Source organism: Echinops telfairi, unplaced genomic scaffold (assembly GCF_000313985.2).
Source record: "Echinops telfairi isolate 266 unplaced genomic scaffold, ASM31398v2 ScPeMD7_23;HRSCAF=83, whole genome shotgun sequence".
Taxonomy (NCBI): domain Eukaryota; kingdom Metazoa; phylum Chordata; class Mammalia; order Afrosoricida; family Tenrecidae; genus Echinops; species Echinops telfairi.
Genome location: NW_022103920.1, coordinates 21,978,536 through 21,994,116, shown reverse-complemented (window position 1 = coordinate 21,994,116; position 15,581 = coordinate 21,978,536). Strand labels below are relative to the sequence as shown.

The following is a 15,581-nucleotide window of genomic DNA, read 5'->3' as shown; positions in this document are numbered from 1 at the left end:
AAAGGAAAGATCCAAATCCCCATTGAACCCAAAAACCTTTATCTTAACTTGTAAGGATTTCCAGGAAAGAAGTCTACAATGCTTCTTCCCGTGTGGGTGGAGTATACGCAAGCAAAGATATTTGACCTCAAGTAATTCACCTGGATTAAAAATTAAAGCCTCATTTCCAATTTCTTGTCTGTGGGATTTAATTCTAATGCACTGAATGAAAATGCGATATAGAATATGTAAACATAAAATGTTGACTCTACAACATTATTTTGGGTATGAAAATAGCATCACAAGCTAACATGCATTGCCCAACAATAAAACATTGAGATAGGAGTGTTTTCTCTTACTACTGGCAAAAATATCACAAACGTTCTGTTGTGATATTGTGTAGCCTCTGTATTCCTCTATTAGCAGCAGACAAAGACACTGATCAGCAAACGAACAGTGCTGCTCTTCCTAAACCGAGGCTCTCTTGGATTCTATGATCTTAGGCGATGTGTCAGGCCGGTGCTTGTTCCTGATCGCATCCATTTCCTCATCCTCCTGTAAGAAAGCAGCCAGCAGTGGAATCTGAGAAAAATAGTTCTTGGCCAGAATATGCTTGTGTCGGATCTTGTGAATAAACACGGGTTCATATCCCTGAGAAAGAAAGAAAATCAAATTCCATTAAATGTCACGGATATATATAGCGAAGCCAAAAACATATTCGTGCCTCGGTGCTCCGTAGTTATTTCAGCTCATATGCACTTTCCCACTTTGCCTACATCTTTCTGATTCTTTCACCTGGAAGCCTTGCCTCTGACCGCTCGGAGTTCAAATGAATCAGCCGTTGCAAACACTTTGAGTGGATGTTCAACACAGCTCACACTACCTTGAATCAGAATCGTGCTGATTTGCTGAAGAATCTCTTCGATTACAAGGAAACTTGCTTGAAGGTCCAAACTGGGACTTCCTCTTTTGGATGTGTGCCCTTGCCACCTTGGGGGCTCTCGTCAAATCTATTTCAGCCTTTCAAGCTACTTCAACACTGATACAATTAGCAACTTGGTTTTTCTTTCTTTTCCCCCTTCTCTTCCACCTCCCCGGTCTGCCCTTCCACCTGCCCAGAGCTAACTGTAAAGAAGGCATCGTTGCTGTGACCACGCAAACTTTTCTTCGGTTGTTCTGCTCGCTACCTCCCAGGTCCATCCACCTTGTAAGTGCCTTCACGCTCTCTTCACGAGGTCATCTACCCAAGGCATAACCCCTATGCTTCCAAGGCTCCTGTGACAAACACCCCCTCTGAGCTCCCATCCGCCCTCCCCCCTCAAAATAAACCTCTTGCCATCAACTCGTTCTCACTCATAGTGACCCAATGGGACAGGGTAAAACTGACCCTGTGGGTGTCCGAGACTGTAGCTCTTTACGGGAGTAGAAAACTTCATTTTCCCCTGATGCCCAACACATAACCACTGCACTTCCCGGGCTCACCTGACACACGCAGTAGGTCAAGAAATCATACCAACATATTTCAATGGGCAAGGCTGCTGCATACCAACCGAAACCAAACTCATTGCCATCAAGCCCATGCTGACTCAGAGCAGCCCTGTAGGACACCGAAGAACTCTCCCTGTGGGTCTCCAAGATTGTAACCCTTTACTCGAGTAGAACTCTTTGCCTTGCTCCCCCTGCTGCTCAGGCCTCTTTGAAGAGTTTAACAAGCACAGATATCATGTTGAGGACTAAGGTGTGTGTGACCCAGGCCAGGGTGTTTTCATTCGTTTAATATTCAAGTGCAAGTTTGACAATGAATAAATGTTATTGGAACTTAGGGTCTTGTCCGCCCTAAATAAAGATCAACATTTAGAGGCCCAGAAAGGGTGTTTGCAACGCAAATGTTATAGAATGACTTCTAAGAGTAAGAAAAACCTTCCCAGCCAGCATGAGCAGTCTCAGTGTTTTCTCACTTCCCGACTGCGAAACAGAGATTCTTAAGCATTCGTGAGCAAGAGATGGTTGGGAAAATTCATCTGGCATCAAGGGTAATGTTGCCTGGAGTGGCTAGGAGTTCTGGGAAATATAGCCCCAAGATACTGTACTCTGCGAATGCTCTTTACAAATCTCCACCTTTCCTCCCATGTCATGTCACATTAGGAAAAATGCAGAAGAGTTGAGTCATTTGCATTATGGTTTTAGCAAGGAATATGGAAAGTGGACCGTGGACTGCCAGAGCAAACAAATCTGTCTTGAAAGAAATACCAGCAGAGTGACCTTAGAAGACCAGTCCCTGGAAAAGGGCATCGTGGATGGTAAAGGGCACGGTCTTCAAAAAAGAGGAGGCCTCGGTGAGAAGGACTGACACGTGGCACAACAATGGGCTCAAATCTAACAACAGCTGGGAGACTGGTGCAGGACCGGCAGCATTTCTTTCTTTTGTGCATAAGGTCGCTAGGAGTTAGAAGGGACTCCATAGCACCTAACAACAGAGCAATTCCATAATGCAATATTAATTCAGACATATGCAGAACAATGGAGGTTTACAAAGTACCTTTACTACTAACGCCACCATAGAATCGATTCTAATGCATAGCAACCCTGTAGGGCAGAGTGGAAATCTTCACCAACGTGGGTCAGAAATCTTCACCAAAGCAGACACTTTTCTCCTACACAGTGGTTAGTGGATTTGAACCACTGGCCTTCTAGCTAGCAGCTAAATGCCTAATCACTGCTCCATCAGGTCCCAAAGTATCGCGAGAGGGCCAAAATAGCAATCATTAAAGAGGAGATCAACATAATATGGTACAGACATCCAATGAAGTCAGAAGCAACCCTTACCAAGGAAGAGGAGTTCCTGGGTGATGCCAATGGCTACTGTTGCCATCCAAGCACACCTACAGGAGCCTCTGAAAAAAGGCCTGTGGTGCTATTTCCCAAAACTCCGCCTCTGAAAACCCTCTGGAGCACAGTTCTACTCTGACACGCATGGGGCTGCCATGGGTTGCAATCAGTTTGACAGGAACTGGTTTTGTTGCTTTGGTTTGTTTTCAAGAATAAGATCATATGGAAAAATAGAAAAGATAGAGCCGAGACCTATTGTTCAGTAAAGCATTACCAATTTAATATGAAACCAACCCTAGAAAAATCAGTGTATGCTTGCATACATATAGAAAATATCTAGAAGGATTTCAATGGACTGTACTTAAGAAATCGTAGCTACCCCTCTCGGAAGCAGAAGTGGAGATCAGGAGACTTTCATTTGCTACTTTCACATCCTTTCACCACATGCAAATATTTTGAAACCAAGAATGTATTGATTTTATAACCCTTCAAAATAAAATGGTCCTTCCATGGACATCACTACTACCCATGTTGTTTCGCGTCACCAGGGTCAGAAATTCTGACTTCGTGTCCACTTTGGGGTCTACTTTGGCCAGTGTACACACCACGGAGGATGTATCTGCTGCACGTACAGCTCAGTGAGAGAGCAGGAGTCTTTTGTCATGTTTTCCTCATAACGTGCATCATGATTGCAAGGTGTCAAGATGATCATATCTGGAGTATTTTTTTCACTTCCTGAGAGAGTAAATCTCTGGGTATTAAAGGAATTCTACAAATGTCTGAACTTGCTACAAGTCATAAACTGCTCTCTGACTGGAATGAATATTAGTAAATAAAAGATTGCACATTAGCCCCCAAACCATAATAAAATCAAATGCTTTGGGGTTTATCTGATTTAGAACCTAAGCACTACTTATAGAAATTCAGTAAGATTGGCATCTGCAAATTATAAATGCAAGTGAATGGAACATCCAATTTGCTACTGAAGTCATTTGATTAAACACACAAAGGGAGTTCTGTAGGTTAATTAAAGAAGCCCAGGAATATCAGCATTAGGGATGAACTTCAATCCCACCAAAGGGCCCTCAAGTAACGATATCGCTAGTATTGGCCCTGTTTCCCATGATTAAATATTTATGAGGCAGCTTGGTTTACTAAATATAATATTTAACAGAGCTTCAATTTCTTGCTGCCCTTTTTTTCAGTCCCTAGAGTGAATTTTTTTTTCTTAATATGGCTTCTTAAAACTCTACTGGAGTTGTGATAAGAGCTATACTAGCACCCAATAAAATGATTTAAAATTTTTAAAAAATCTACAGGAGCATTATTTTAAAAACTGAAATTTTAACTACTCTCTCCCTTTATACCATTCCACTTCCTCCACCCACACCCCCCACCCCACCCCACCGCCCAAAGGGAAACAAACAGGATGGGGATGCACTATTCAAAGTAACGATTATGTTTAAATTCACTTTTTTTATATTCCCTTGTTGCTATCTTCCATAGAATGAAAGGCCCAGCAACTGGATCAACACAAGGCAGAGGCTGCACACCAGCCCCTGGGATCCTGGGCTTGCTGAACGAGAGGAAGCTCTCCAGAAACTCCCCAGGGGCCCCTGGGATCTGTTCATCGGACTGCTTTCCAGATCTCGCCAGGTAAGTTACTGAAACCAAGTGGCGTTTTGCTTATGCGGCACCAAATGAAATGGAGAGCCTCTGAGCCACCATAAGCCTTTCGGATAGCTGCCACTTAAGGCCTATAATTACGCACAGAATTTGAGGCAGCCTCATGATGATTAATCAAAAAGGGTTCCATAGTAATCTATGTAGTAGTCATATTCATTCATTTATTAAAACCAGCATTTGTCGAGCCCTTGGCATGTGACTGGGCTGCCGCAGGGGCCCCAGGAAGGGGCTCCAACAGGACAGTGATGCAGGACCAGGCTGTGTTCCTTCTGTTGGGTATACAGTTGACAGGAGTTGGAACTGACTCATCTGACGTCTACCAACCACCACAGTCTGTGACAGGTACTATTGAAGGTATTCAAGATAAGGGAGGCCACGAAGTTAAACAAGATGAAGTATGCTTAGATTTCAGGGAGAGGACATCATCATGACGAAGGACTAAACTAACTTGGGACAAGAAAACCTCTCGTGTGTGAAACATACTGCAATTATACACATAACCCCTTCTCTGGGCTTGCACCTGCTATTAAAAGAGTAGTGTCTTAGTGGACATTTATTTTTATTCCGTTTCTTCTCAAGGTGAAGACAACTCTTTATAAATGTCCTAGAGAAATATAGTAGCTTTCTGTTCACCCTTTGCAAGTAAATTGGGTGGATCGTTCCACTACTGACACACACACACACACACAAAAGAGAGTAGTGTCATATTTAAGCATTGATCAGGCATTCAAATCCCTCATGGTGACCTTTTATGTATCTTTTTATGCTGCCTTTTAATTTCAAACTCCTCCTTACGTACCATCACCTATGTTGCTGCTGGTGCCCATGTGTTCCCTGCTTTCTAATTTGTCTCAAGTAGTTAAATCAAGCAAGGTGTGTATTAGAAGGGAGCAAATGATCTCTGGAAAAGTCTGCCGACTAGACAAATTCCCCAAGTCAAGGTCACCTTACTTACCTCTTCAATATTTGATAGTTTGAGATGCGCAACTCCTTCATCTTTGGTGAGAAGAATGCAGTTCCAGGGGGACCACTGCGTGGACCTCTCCCATCTGACTAGAACCAGATCGTTGAGATCGTCCCAGGCACTCAGTGCCGACTGCGATGCCCAGATGTTCTCAACCAGATACTGAATGTCTTGCAGCTATGAGTCAAAACAAGTTTGACAGGTAAGGTTACGTTTACTTCCACACATGGCATTCCCTTAAGAGGACCCCATTAACTAAGGAGGTACTGAAAACCATAGTGGGTCCTCCAATAAAGTGACTTTTTTTTTTTTTTAATCAGGTTGGGAATGTTTCATGAGGTTTTCAGGAATACATGAAACAGAAAGGCACCGCTGTTGAGTCATGTCTGTTTCATGGTGACCGCATACCACAGTGTAGAATTGCTCCATGGTAATTGATTGCCAAGACTGACTTCAGCACAACTCCTGGTGGGTTTAAGCCACCAACCTTTAAAGGTGGTACTCAAATCCAAACTGTGTATGTCACCCAGCGATGTTCAGTGGCACAGCCCAAAACACTACCAATGCATCAATTCCTACTCACAGTGCATCTATAGCACAGACTACCACTGCTCCCCACCCCAGAGGGTTTCTAAGGCTGCAAACCTTTACAGAAGCAGAGCGTCACACATTTCTCCTGTAGAGTGGCTGGTGGGTTGAGCCTTTTGATCACGAGCTGAGCACTGCACCACTGTGTCAGCACGGCTCTCTTTCACTGGCACACAGTCCCATACTTTTCACGAAAGCTGTTCATTCAGCCCAAACGACCATACTTTACCAATCGCCCAGCCCTACCCCATCTTTAGGCCTTGTCTTTAGGCTATCTGTCTTTCTTCCCATCAGTCAATTTTATCTTACATTTCTACAAGATTAAATACTTTTTAAAAACTAGTAAATACCAGTAAAAACCAGTAACTACCAATTCAGTGCTAATGTAAAATCCTTCCAGAATTTTTATTCCCATTTGACAAACAAAGCCTAAGATTTGGTGAGGAGTCAGTGATGCATCTTGTGTTACTGAAAGGCCAATGCAACAAAAGAGGGAAGTGTGTGAATGAAATAAGTATTTAGAACTTCATTCTAATTTAACTATATTAGCGACAACTCTTATAATGGCATTTCCTCCTAGGGGCGCTGCATAAAAAAATTTAGCATCAATCATCACAGAAGGGCAAGTTCACAAAACATAAACATTATAAAAAGAAGAAGAACCCTTATTTTCAAAGGGCTGGGAAGAAAAGAAATATTTTTATAAATTCAGTGGACAAAACCCTATGTAATTTACTGAAGTTTCTTTAAAATAAGAAAAATGAATTTGTCTCCATCAGCTACTGTAATATTTCAGAAATGGGAAATTCAATATATTAAGCTCAACTAACACAATCTAACACGGCACTTAATGCCAACAAATACAATACTGTAACAGCTGGTATGGAAAAGCAATCTATGGAATGCTTAAATGTCATGCTTCATGTATTTTCACTCACATTTTTTGTTTAGCATGTCTTGCATTTCTTTGCTAGATTGTCATTTTCTCCAGAGACCTTGGTACTTTACATCCAGTTTGAGAGACAGACCTGTGGCCCTGATCTCTCCCTGATCAGTGAATCTTTTTCAGCGTCATTACAGGGGCTCTAGCTCTCCAACCTCAACAAACAAAATGCTCAAAGTATCCTGATCCTCCCTCTTACTACATCCTTGGCCCACTTCTGCCTCTGGAGCTGCATACTTCCCCACAATCTGCAACGCTTCCCCAGCCTGGTGGCCTGATCAGTTGCTATTCACTCCTTTCTGTCATCTTCTCAGTCACTTCCTTGAGGAGCCCCACCTTGGCCCTCCTAACCCCCACTTAATGCTAACACAGTGCCCACTGCACATCTCTTCCCTAACACTGTTGTGATATGTAGGTTTATTGTGCCAAACTAGCCAATAAGAACATGTAGGATTAATAAGGTCACAGTTTGATTGGAGGGCAGAGAGATAAATAGCTTGGACAGCCCCTCCCCTCTCTCTCTCTTGCTCTCTAGTGATCTGACCAGTGTGCAGCTGCTTTAGCTAGTTCTCTGCCTCAACTTGTGAGCAACACTACCTGTGGGACAGCCAACCTGTGGATGTTGTCACTACAGCTTGAGGTTTCTTCGAGAACTGCTTCACCACGCTGCTGGTATACACATCACTTGAGCTTCAGGCTGTCAGATCCTGACATCTTGCATTGCTTGGGTTCAATACCCTATGTGGGCCTGCTTTGCTAAGCTCTTGAGCTGCTGTTGGTGACTTGCCCTGCTGTTTGTTGCCTGTGGCCAAACTGCATGCATTGCCCTAGGGAATACTGAGCTGTCTGCTTCCTTGATCTTGGACCCAGCAGCACTCGTGAGTTGAAGGACTTCCAGTATATTAACTGTTCATCGAAGTACAGTTGAACTGAGCTCTCTGTACTGCTGTGTGGATAATTAGCTATTATATTCCTTCGTGCTGTATCTATCTATCTATCTATCTATCTATCTATCTATCTATCTGTCTATCAATGATCATAAATGTCCTGGTTTTATTTCTCTAGAGAACCCTATCTAACGCAACTGTATATACTTCAAATCCATAAACCAAACTCACTGCCATGGAGTCAATGCTGACTCACAGTGACCCTGAAGGACAGGGTAGAACTGACCCTGTGAGTTTCCAAGACAGTAACTCTTTACCAGAATCGAAAGCTCCATCTTTCTCCCAATGAACCAGCTAGTGGTTTCAAACTACTCACCTTCCAGTCAGCAGCCCAACTTTGTAAGCACTATGCCACCAGGGCTCCCTGTATACACATACTAGGGGGCTTCAAAACAATTGTGGGAAAATGGAATAAAATTAAAAGATCAAAAGACATTCAAAGGATTCTTAAAACATGAGTGAATTGTTCCACAAATCTTTTGCAGTCCCCTCTAATTACAGGAATGTGTCTGCCTTCTGTTCTGAGGTGGAAGGTCTTATCCACGAGTGTGTTCTCAGTGCATGTCACAATACTTAATGCCTTAAGATTAACATGTAAAATTCCAAAAACTGGACCCCACAAACAACTGGGTGATGGATTCACTGTCCACATTAGGAAGCCAAGGGCATGGCTTTCCACCCAAGGATACACTCAGCCACGCTTCCCATGCTTTCTCCCTGTGATGACAGCCCCCGTGAGAGGGGCACATGTCACCTCACCATGACTCGCACCCTCACTGATCATACCTGTATCAGGTAAGCAATTTTAGAGTCATCCTCATAATCCGCTTCTGAAAAGTAGAGCCGTTGCAGGAGACTCTTGTACTTCAAGAAGGACTCTCGCTTCCAAGTCTCATTGTCAAGGCTATTGCAATGACGACAGCGGTAGATGCGCTGTGAGGTGGACGATATAGAAAACTCCGTGGAAGGCAGATAGAGCTGGCAGCTCTGGCAGAAGTAGATCTTCTTATAAAACTTCAGAGGGTCTTGAGGAACCTAAACAGTAAACCAAAAGAGAGACTTAAAAGCCAGGTGGGCCAGTTATAACACCATATATGTTCCCTTTATTCTACATGGAATGTATATTTCAAGTCCTGCTCATTTACTTTGTCCAGAATATTAAAACACTGCATTCTCTGTTCACACTTAGATAAGCAAAAACAAGCTCACTGTCATCAAAGCAAATCCTGGCTCATAACGACCCCATGGGTGGAGTAGAACTGCCCCTGTGAATGTCCAAGGCTGTGATTGTGTGTGGAAGGAGAAAGCCTGATCCTTCTCCTGTAGAGGGGTTGACTGTTTTTAACTGCTGACCTTGCAGTTAGCAGCCAACTATGTGACCCACTGTGATTAAATCTCCTACATCATAAATTGATTGAAAAAATTCATTAGGTATTGGCTTGGAGTGGCTACTATAAAGAACACCCCTCCACTTTTAAAGAACAAGTGAGTTAGTACATCTTTGTGTAATTAGTTTGATGCTATGCTACATTAATTATATTGACAGGCAATAGCTAGAATCACCTCTTGATAAAAGCTCACCAAACCAAGATTTTCTAATTTACTCATCTTAGTAATGAATTTGATGGGCCTCGAAGGTCAAATTTCAAACCGTTAAAACTCTGCACGTAGAGCAGAGGCCAGGCCTCCGTCTGAGAAGCATCGAGTCAATGGGTACTTTCTGGGCCAAATATCATGGATGACCAAAGAACTAGTGGATGTTGAGCTGTTCCAATACAAACTGATTCAAGAGGTGCACATGCCTACTTCGAATCACTATTACTAGCCCCCATGAGAAGAAAGATTGAGTGTCCATGGAGACCTGTGAGCTTTCAAACCCATATTGTATCCAAGAATGACGTGGCATTAATGTGCCCATACTCCTTCTCTTGCTGAAGCTTTGTATCTCTCGACTATGAAGTCTGTTGCCTTTCTGCCTTCTTCCCTGTAGCACTACTTTACGTTTTCTAAGCACTAACTTCCCAAAGAGTAATATGTATGGAAAAATTCATTGTTGCATGCCTCCTTATTTGTGAGCCTGAAGAATCTTTGAAGCTAAGACCACATACTCTTTTAAAAAGTCATCAGTTCGAGGACTTCCAGGAAGATGGCGACTGAGTAACACATACCAGAGGGACTCCGCATAAATCAGCTCAGGAGAGATACTTAGAGGAAAAATCAACACTGCTGGATGGCAGGAGGAGCACCATAAAAATAAATAGGCAGAGATCCACAGGGTTTTGAGGGGCTGGGGGCTTTTGGCTTACCGCAGTGGCCGCCAGCTAGGGCTTGATCTTAACCCCGCGACTGTGTCGGGCAGAGCCGGGACCTTTTGGAGCCAGCACGGGGCCTAAATCTCAACACAGCCACAGTTTGCCATGGGGTTGGGACAGGGATTAAAACCTTGCAGCTCCATGGGCAGGGATCTGGGCTCAACTACATTGTTACTTTTGTTTCCCTCTCTTCTCTCTATCCCTCCACAGTCTCAGCAGGCTTACTTTTTAATTTTTTTCCTCCTCTTTGTCTCTTTCCTGTTCTCTCCCACTCCATTGCTGACCTCCAGACCTAGGTCATCTATGCCTGTTCCTTAGCCTAGGGCATCTATGCCTGTTCAACACACAGCTAGGTGAGCTCCACCCTGTGTATCTTGCCCAAGGCTGGAGAAAGCCCTGCTGACCTCCACCAGGGGATACTCTGCCCAATTTCTTACCAGAGAATCCCTGCTTGTGTGGCTGGGGGAGCTCCTATTTTTCCTCAGTTGCCCCATGTGACTGAGGGAACTTCCTCCCACCTACCTTAGTACCTCATATGGTGCCTAAGGCAGCTCATCCCACACTCGTAAAAATTCTATTCTGCTGCAGGAACCTCTTCCCAACCTCCGCAACACCAAAGCAGGCAAGCCACCAGCCTTCTGGGGCGCTCCTCTGAGAGGGAAGCCACAGGAGGATAAAATGATAGTTTAATTCCATAGTGAAATTAGCTGTAGGAAGTTCAAAGAAGCATTCCTACAAGTCTCCCAGAGAGAGCCAGTACTCTTCAAATCCCTGGAAAATGGCACCTGGCTACTCTCAAACAACATAACGCAAACAGCCTTCAGTCCCAACGACCTCAATGAAAAAACAGGAGAAACAAAAGGCAATGGCAGAAGATGTCCTGAACATAACAACATTCATAGAAGAAGCAGACAATGACCTGCCACATAAAGAAATTTTCAGAATGCGGCTTGGAGTCATACAGTGAGAATCGACTGGAGGAAGCAGAGAACCGCATCAGTGACTTGGAGGACAGCCAAACAGGCTTTAGCAAACATGAACAAAAATCTAATAAGATCATCAGAGAAGCTGAAGAAAACCTAAGTGTTATGCCTGATGCTATGAAGAGTAACAACATTAGAATTATTGGATTAGCAGAGAACGACACAATAAAGAAGGCATCTGCAACAGAAGTGAGAGAATTCTTGGAGGAAAACTTCCCCAGCTTAATGAATGAAAATGAGGCAACAATTCAGGAGGCTGAAAGAACACCAGCTAGACTGAATTCCAAGAAGAAGTCACCAAGGCACATAATAGTTAAACTATCCAACATTGAGGGAAAGGAGAAAATCATGAGAGCAGCTAGGGAAAAACAAGCAATCACATATAAAGGTTCCCAAATAAGAATATTCTCAGACCTATCAGCAGAAACTATGAAGAAGAAGAGAGAGTGGAGTAACATATCCCAAAAATTGAAGGAAAACAACGCAAAGCCAAGAATACTCTACCCAGCCAAATTATAGATCAAGATAGATGGAGAAGTAAGAGTCTTCCCACACAAGGAAAAACTCAAAGAATACGTTAGAAGAAACCCAGCCCTACAAAAGATCCTTACCGACCCAGCATGGGCAGAAGAACAACACCCATCAAGCATAAATAAAAGACCGCCACGTTGAACAACCTCACCCAGAGGGCAACAAAGAGAAAACAGACCCCAAGATAGCAGTGGCTAAAGGTTGTAAAAAAGTCAAGAATTATACACACACACAAACACAAACACACGTACAACGCACTAATAAGAAAGGAAGGTAGGAAAACACCCAACACAAAAGGTATAAGATGACATCACAGAGTCTGCAGATGGAGATAATAACCCTGAATATCAATGACCTGAATTCAGGCATTAAAAGACTGAGGCTAGCAGACTGGCTTAGAAAACACAACCCATCAATCTGCTGCCTACAGGAGACACATCTCAAGGCTACAGACAAAAATAGGCTGAGAATCAAAGGCTGGAAAAAGGCATACCAAGCAAACAACAATTCAAAAAAAGCAGGGGTTGCAATCCTAATCTCGGATAAAATTGACCTCAAAGTGAAAACCATAAAAAGAGATAAAGAGGGACACTATATAATGCTCAATGGAATGGTAGACAAAGAACCACTAAGCACTGTAAACATATATTCCCCAAATGAGAACCCTGCTGAGTATGCCAACCAAAAACTCGAAAAGATGAAAAAAGAAATCACAGCCTCAACAATTATAGTGGGTGACTTCAATACACCGCTCTCTGAGAAAGATAGATCACAGGGAAATAAACTCAACAAGGAGGCTAGAGATCTAAACACTATAATTAGACAATTTGACCTGATAATATTTACAGAGCTTTTCATACAAATACAAAAAATTCACATACTTTTCGAGCCCACAAGGCACATATTCTAAGATAGACCACATGCTGGGGCATAAGGTGAATGTACATAAATTGAAGAACATTGATATCATACAGACCTCTCTCTCTGACCACTGTGCCATAGCTGGAAATCAACAAAAAGAAGACGAAGAAACCAAGAGCAAACAATTGGAGGATGAATAACTCCCTATTGCAAAAGAAGGGCTTATAGGCACAGATCAGAGATGAAATTAGGAAATTTCTAGAAACCAACGAGAATGAGAACACAACATACCAAAACTTATGGGACACAGTTATCAGAGGAAGTTTCATAGCAATACATGCACACCTGAAAAAGGAAGAGAGACTCATGATTGATATGCTGGCACAAAATTTACAACAACTAGAGCAGAGTCAGCAGGACAATCCTACTAATAGCAAAAGAAAAGCAATTATAAAAATCAGGACTGAGACTCAGGAGAGGGAAAATAAGAAAACAATGGGAAAAATGCTGCTAAATGTTGATTCTGTGAAAGGATAAACAAAATCAACATACCACTGGCAAACCTAACCAAAGAAAGGAGAGAACAAATTTCAATAGCAAGAATGAGGGATGAAAGAGGGGACATTACAACAGACTCTAATGAAATCAAAAGGATAATTACACAGTACTACAAAGGATTGTACTCCAATGAATTCAACAACTTGGAAGACATGGACAAATTCTTGGAAAAACAATCCCTCCATAGATTGTCCCCAAAGGATGTCAAGATACTCAATAGACCCATAGCGATAGAAGAAATAAATAAGGTTATCAAGGGATTACCAACAAAAAAAATCCCCTGGACCAGATGGCTTCACTGGAGAATTCTACCAAGCATTTAGGGAAGAGCTAACACCAATCCTACACAAATTCTTCTAGAACATAGAAAAATAGGGCAAACTCCCAAACTCCTTCTATGAAGCTAGTATAACTCTGATACCAAAACTGGGCAAGGATCTCACAAAATTTGAGAACTACAGACCAATATCCCTAATGAGCATTGATGCAAAAATCCTTAACAAAAAATTGGCCAATAGAATACTAAAGTATATAAAACAAATAATTCACCATGACCAAATGGGATTCATACCAGGGATGCAGGGATGGTTCAACATACGAAAGACCATTAATATCATTCACCACATTGACATGAAAACTATAAGAACCAAATGATAGATGCAGAAAAAGCATTTGACAACATTCAACACCAATTCCTGTTAAAGACACTTGAGAAGATAGGAATGGAAGGAAAATTCCTCAAGACAATAAAAGCTATATATGGAAAACCAACAGCCAATGCGGGGGTCAATGGAGAAAAGACTAACACAATCCCACTGAAAAAGGGGACCATACAAAAAAGGATGCCCCTTGTCCCTACTCTTATTTAAAATTGTGCTGGAGGTTTTAGCTAAAAGCATAAGGTAAAGAAAAGATATGAAAGGTATTCGTCTGGGGAAGGGAGAGGTGCAACTAGCGTTATTTGCAGATGATATGATTTTATGTGTGGAAAATCCCAAAAGCTCCACAAGGGGAGTCCTGGAAGCAATAGAAGAGTGTGGCAAAGTGGCAGGATACAAGATCAACAAACAGAAGTCCATCTGACTATTATACATATCGGATAAGACCACAGAAGAGAAGATCAAAAAGTGGCACCCTTTACAATAGCCAAACACAAATTGAAATATCTATGGATATACCTGACTAAAAGAACAAAAAATCTATATGGGGAAAAGTACAGAACACTATTACAAGAAACCATGAGCGACCTCAACAAATGGAAGAATATCCTATGCTCATGGATGGGATATCAATATAGTCAAGATGTCAGTTCTGCCTAAGGCACTACATAAGTTTAATGCAATCCTGATACAATTATCTTCATCTTTCTTCAAAGAAATTGAAAAACTGTTTACCAACTTCATATGGAGAGGGAAGAAGCCCAGAATTAGCAGAGAACTCCTCAAGAAGAAGAACACAGTGGGAGGGCTTGCATTACCTGACTTTAGCACATACTAGACAGCCACAGTTGTCAAAAACACATGGTGTTGGTACAATGACAGATACTAAGACCAATGGAAAAGAACTGAAAATCCAGAAATAAAATCATCAGCATACAGACAAACTGATCTTTGATAAGGGACCAAAAGATATCCAGTGGGAAGCAGATTAACCTCTTTAACAAGTGGTGCTGGACATTTACCTGCAGAAAAATGAAGCAAGACCCTTATCTCCATGCACAAGAATAAACTCAAGGTGGATTACAGACCTTGAAGTTAAACCTCAAACAATTAGGGCCATCAATGAGGGAATTGGGACCAACTTGAGAACTTTGGCACAGGAAATACATAGGCTATCAGAAATAGCGAAGAACACAAGCACAGAGGAGGCACAAATTACAAATGGCATATACTGAAGATAAAACACCTGTGTATATTGAAAAAATTCACCAAGAGAGTAATAAGAGTCCATGGACTGGGAAAACATCTTTAGCAATGACACATCAGACAGGCCTTATTGCTAAAATCTACAATACTCTGCCAGCTTCCAAAAAGAAAAAAAAAATGAGGAGGTGGGCAAAGGACCTGAACAGAAATTTCACAGGGGCAGAAATCCAAATGGCCAACAAACATGAGAAAATGTTCCCGATCTTTAGCCATAAGAGAAACACAAATTAAAACAACAATGAGGTACCACCTGACACGCTCAAAGATAGCCCAATTTGAGAAATCAGAAAGCAACAAATGTTGGAGGGGCTGTGGGGAGACAAGAACTCTCATCCACTGCTTGTGGACATGTACGTATGTACAGCCACTATGGAAATCGATCTGGTGCTATCTAAAACAGATGGAAATGAAGTTACCATATGACCCAGCAATCTCCCTAATGGGCATATACCCAGAAGAGGCAAGAAACAAACCA

At 42.2% G+C, this 15,581-nt stretch overlaps 1 protein-coding gene and 1 non-coding gene across 2 annotated transcripts in view; one reads left to right on the top strand and one right to left on the bottom strand.

The window, feature by feature from the left end:
* Positions 1 to 332: 332 nt before the first annotated feature.
* IQUB (IQ motif and ubiquitin domain containing) overlaps positions 333 to 15,581 on the bottom strand; it is a 60,035-nt gene continuing 44,786 nt past the window's right edge. Inside the window, exons 10-12 of the mRNA XM_004707864.2 lie at positions 8,723 to 8,971; positions 5,450 to 5,635; positions 333 to 630 (exon numbers count right to left, since the gene is read on the bottom strand). Of these exons, the coding sequence (XP_004707921.2) occupies positions 448 to 630; positions 5,450 to 5,635; positions 8,723 to 8,971 (618 nt within the window). The 3' untranslated portion in view covers positions 333 to 447. The remainder of the gene's footprint in view (positions 631 to 5,449; positions 5,636 to 8,722; positions 8,972 to 15,581) is intronic.
* On the top strand, positions 5,041 to 5,170 carry LOC115869276. Its single transcript, XR_004046093.1, has one exon. It is a non-coding gene; the product is annotated as a small Cajal body-specific RNA 24 (non-coding RNA).